The sequence below is a fragment of the Ochlerotatus camptorhynchus genome, unplaced genomic scaffold (genome assembly GCF_037179485.1).
Source record: "Ochlerotatus camptorhynchus isolate MF236.1 unplaced genomic scaffold, CSIRO-AGI_Acam_v1.1 ptg000331l, whole genome shotgun sequence".
NCBI lineage: Eukaryota > Metazoa > Arthropoda > Insecta > Diptera > Culicidae > Ochlerotatus > Ochlerotatus camptorhynchus.
Genome location: NW_027040819.1, coordinates 347,258 through 352,375, shown reverse-complemented (window position 1 = coordinate 352,375; position 5,118 = coordinate 347,258). Strand labels below are relative to the sequence as shown.

Below are 5,118 nucleotides of genomic sequence, written 5' to 3'. Positions count from 1 at the left end.
TTGACAGATGAAATGAGGGGTTATTCGTTTTTCCTATGTTTCGAGGGGTGAATCGATTAGCTTGGGACCGAAGAGAGTACCAGAGCTGAGCCAAAAATTTGAGCACGTTATTTCGGGACCTTCTAGTCTTAGAGTTACCTCTATGCTTATACCACAAACGAAGTGACAGACGACTAACTGGCGAAGAAATCAATTAAAATAATGTGGTTCGCTGTAATAGAATTTTCTTAGAAGCTTGTGCCATCAGCCACTAGATGGGCTAGTATTTTTGTTTTGATTTGAACATAGTTGATTTTGTGTGCAATATGATCTTTGACAGTGTGCAAAGAGTGATTCATTTTGTCATTTTTTTTTATGCATTTCAGTTTAGAGTAGAGTGAAAGAGATAGAACCAAAACATTCTAGTACATTTAGTGTTGCCATGTGGTACCTTGTGGTACAATCCATTAGTAGTGTTGCCATGTGGCACAATCCAGTAGTAGTGGTGTTGCCATGTGGTAAACTGAAACATTGCATTAGCAGGTGCGTCACTTAAGTTTTCGAGCCGCTCCGTCTGTCACTTCGTTTGTGCTATAAGCGACCCCATTCTAGTCGAAATTCTAGTACTACACTATGTTTGTTTTGATTCGCTATGAAAGTTTGACAGATAAAAAGCGGGGTTAGTGGATTTTCAGGATTTTTCTATGTTTCGAGGGGTGCATCGATTAGCTTGGGACCGAAGATAGTTTCCGGGGTTTTTTTTTTTCCTTTGGTTTGTTTTTTCCGTCGATCTTGTTTTCCGTGCTGAGCACCAATGCTACCGACGTGCCAGGAAGGCAGCTCCCACACCTGGACCCTACCTATCGACCCATCAACTCATGAACCGGTGACCAACGGCTTTACTTCCCATCCGAAGGAAGGCGTGATCAGAGATGTTATGCCTCAGAACATCCCGGCGGATAGTCGGAGACGAGCCAGCCAACGGCTGAAAGTCTCCTTAATAAAGATATATAAAAAAAAAAAAAAAAACATCCCGGCGGCGCCGACTGGGATTGAACCCAGGCCTGCTGGGGTGAGAGGTAATCACGCTTACCACTACACCACCGGCGCCGTTTAGTTCCAGAGCTGATCAAAAAAGTTGTGCACGTTTCTTCGGGACCTACTAGTCTTAGAGTTACCATAATTAAAATTTATGTGTAATTTACTGTTCGGGATATCATCCAAACCATTTGAGGAATAGTTCAATGTTTTAGGTTATCGTTCGTTTATGTTTTTTATTAGAGTACATCTATGTAACTCTGTAGTCTGTATTGCTGATTGCATCTGAAACTGGACTGTCCCAAAAATGCAAAAAGTGTGATAAAAGTGCACGTCTTCGGAGCACTTATTGCTTGCATCATAAGGAATAAGTGCACCGAAGACACCAAGACGATTAGACGTAAACTTGCAGTTTTATCACACTTTTTAATAAGTGAAAACGCGCTTATTAGTCCAATTTGGTGTGAAACGCGCAATATAAGTAAATAAATCGAAACACCGATATATGTAAACGAATGATTGGCGATTTAACGATAACATAAACCGCCGCTTGTGACAAATAGGAGAATTACTAAAATGGTGATGGTTTCATAATTTTGCACGGCTAGGAATGGGAGAATAATTTTAAAATTCTTAAATTTTACGAATAAAGTATTTCTTTATAAATTTGGTTAGAAAAGTTGAAATCTATTCTGCCGCATCTCCGTCCCATAGCGAAAAACAGCAAGCCGAAAAAATCGCATTGTAAGTTTGATTCGTAGTATTGGTTCTTATGTGATGGGACAACCAATTTGGCTGCCTTAGTAAATTTTTCAGAACAAAGTTGTTGAGTTAATTCCGAATTATGAAAACATTTGCTTTGAAAAACTTAGTTTTGACAAAAACGACTATGGGACCGACATGCGAAGAGCGGCAGTACTTATAGATCTAAACGAAAACTAAAAACAATGTATTGAAGATGTCCGCTGATGTTTCCTACATTACAATTTCTATTCGGGAAATTAAATCGTTAGATAACCAATGCTGATATTCGAAAACCACATATTGTATCGATGCAAATTTAGAAACATTTAGCTTGCGGCTAAAAATCTCCTAAATAGAGAAAAATAAATAAATTTAGGAACATGTGCTGCAACCATTTAGGTGCTGATAACAACGGTTTGCGGAATACGTTAATTAAAGCAAAAGCGAACGCACGCAAAACATTTCGCCAGCAATTCCTTTTTAATCTGCGCTTAGTAGCAGTAAGCGTCCTAGAAGCAAATCCATTCACCCCTTCATCCAGCTACATAACAAGTTCAAGCCCAAAGCAGCTAGCCTCGCATTAGAACGTCAAGGGATTCTTGAAGATTTTTTTCTCTATTTGAGAGTTAATTAATTTAGCTTTATTTAGGAGGCTTTCAGCCTTAGTCTATTTGAGAGATTTTTAGCCATAGGCTAGTGTTCATCTCTAGGATTCTTGAAGAATAATCCATGAACTTTTCAGTTTGATTAAAACTATTTTGTTTTTGGCCTTTGGAGGACCATTGTTCACTTGAATTTTATTTCCTTCATCTCCAATTACTGTTTTAATTTCAAATTACATAAAAATTTTGAAATGTTTACCGTTCACTATTCAATTTCTAATTCCCGGTGGTTCGGTAGTTTGAGTTCCTTTATAATTACTGACAGTTAGTATGCAGACCAAACAATGCATTCGAATTTCATCAATCCAATCCCATTGTGAATCAAGAAAAAAATCGGTATTTGAATTGAAAGAGTAAAACAAATATAGTCCTAGTGCGACCTTCCTTTCTTCTTTCGATAACATACTCGTAATATTTGGGCTTTCATAATACTACACGTGGAAGCTCCTCCTTAATTAAGGAGGATCAATCCACCGAACTGTGTTCCACATGTTTTTATTGTTGCATCACGATCAATACAATTTGCGAAACAACTGAGCTGTTTTTTCTTTAATCTAATATATAAATAAAATTAAAATTAGATTTTTTTTAAATTGTCCTAATGGGTTGGCTTGAACTCTCTTTTTCTTCGTATCTATTCAGTGATTTGGTTGATGTTGTTTTAAGTCCGAGCAGTGTTGTTGCTATTGTGAATTAGATATTTTTGTAGATAAACGATCTATGGCGTTTTTAGGCGGTAGACGACTTCAGGTAAGCGATGAGATCGGCGCGTTCGTTGGGCTTCTTCAAACCAGCGAAGATCATCTTGGTGCCGGGGATGTACTTCTTCGGGTTTTCTAGGTACTCGAAGAGAGTGTCCTCATTCCAGGTGATTCCCTTAGCCTTGTTGGCATCTGTGTAGGAGAATCCAGCTGCCTGGCCAGTTTTGCGACCGAAGATTCCGTGCAGGTTTGGGCCGACCTTGTGCTTGCCGCCAGCTTCGACAGTGTGACACTGCGAGCATCGCTGGACGAACAGCTTCTTTCCCTTCTCAACATCACCAGCTGGTACACCCATGTCGAATTAAGGTTATTGGAACTGAAAGAGAAAACAATGAAATAAAGTTAGAATGAATCACGTGATCGATTTTTGCTTGTTACATGTTATGCAATTTCACTTAAGTGTATTAATCAGTACTGCACTGATAATGGACGCCCAAATATCGCACTGACGTATGAAGATATTGAAGGTCAACCTCCTTCACGTTTGTGACGTAACAAACGTCTGATCTGATGTAATTCATCGTCTTTATCATTAGTATTAGCATACAGTTGGTCTGAGCGGGGTTTTGCCTCCTATCAGCTGACGTATTTTGACCCTCAATCTTTCTAAATTTTTGATTTCGTGACACTGAATTTAAATCCGGAATAGGAAAAATCGAGAAGCAGCAAGGTCGAGCATCTTTTCATTACGTAACCTAGCAGGAATTTTACTCACATATAACAAGGACACTTCTCGAAAAATAATCCCAATTGGAGTTCACTGAATACTTCCAGCACAAAATTAGGCACACTTAAATTTTCTTCTTCGTTTCGTAACAGTAAAGGTTTCGGTCCGATTTTTTTTTATAATTAAAATTAATCTCGCCCTGCTGAGATTGGCAACCACCAGACACGAGAGGAAGATGAAAAATCCACGCCACCAACCAAGTGGAAAACCAAAACAAAATTGGTATTCCTTTGTCCAATGTACTTTTCTTCGCGCTATAAATAATTACATAAAGTAATAAATGTACCTACCTTCACAGGAATAATGAGAACACAGCGCACCGAAAGGTCGAACACGTCTATCCACCAAGACTTTACTTCAAGCACAACGCGTTTAGAAGTTTCGCAAGATTGCTAAAAAATCGATGGCACATGGCACGTTGATGTGAACTGACAGATCTGTCAACGAAAAGTCCGAGAGCCCATGTGAAAAAAGTTTTTATGATCAAAGTAAATATTATGCACGCAATTTCAAAACTACTCAAATTTGGGTAGAATCCACGCAGATCGGTCAAAACTGAACCTACCCAAAAATGGGTAAACTGTGTTGGGAGTGACAAGTTAACAAATGAACAAAATCGATCGGATTCATCTCGATGTTGTCCATTTGTCAACTTGTCACTCCCAACCTCGCTCCCAACACAGTTTACCAATTTTTTTATATGTTCAGTTTTGACCGATGTGGGTGGATTGTACCCAAATTAGGGTAGTTTTTAAATAGCGATGTTTTGCCACCGACGAAGTTTTAATTTTCCATATCTGGAGCAACAATAGAAAAGGGCCCATCAGCATATGTTAACAAAAGGTTTGTAATTGAGTGGTGCCAAAATGCGAAATCGTCCAAAATGGTTGTCAAAAAAAACCTAACAGGAGCTATAAAAAAGATCGAGACCGAAAGAAGAGATGTTAAATTTTTTGGTTAGCCCGTAAAGCATAGAGGTAGCTCGTAAAAGCCCAAGATGTACACGCTTATTCAAAACTACTAAAATTTGGGTGGAATCCACCCAGATCGGTCAAAACTGAACCTATCCAAAAATGGGTAAGCTGTGGTGGGAGTGACAAGTTGACAAATGAACAACATCGACATGATCCGATCGACTTGTTCATTTGTCAACTTGTCACTCCCAACACAGTTTACCCATTTTTGGGTAGGTTCAGTTTTGACCGAT

General features: G+C 38.8%; 1 protein-coding gene across 1 annotated transcript; it reads right to left on the bottom strand.

Moving 5' to 3' along the window:
• Window positions 1–2,837: 2,837 nt before the first annotated feature.
• LOC135708694 (cytochrome c-2) lies at window positions 2,838–4,306 on the bottom strand. The gene is made up of 2 exons (XM_065230797.1): window positions 4,202–4,306; window positions 2,838–3,500 (listed from the first exon to the last, which is right to left on the bottom strand). The coding sequence occupies exon 2, from the start codon at window positions 3,477–3,479 to the stop codon at window positions 3,153–3,155; it is 327 nt and encodes a 108-aa protein (XP_065086869.1). The 5' UTR covers window positions 3,480–3,500; window positions 4,202–4,306; the 3' UTR covers window positions 2,838–3,152.
• Window positions 4,307–5,118: the final 812 nt, after the last annotated feature.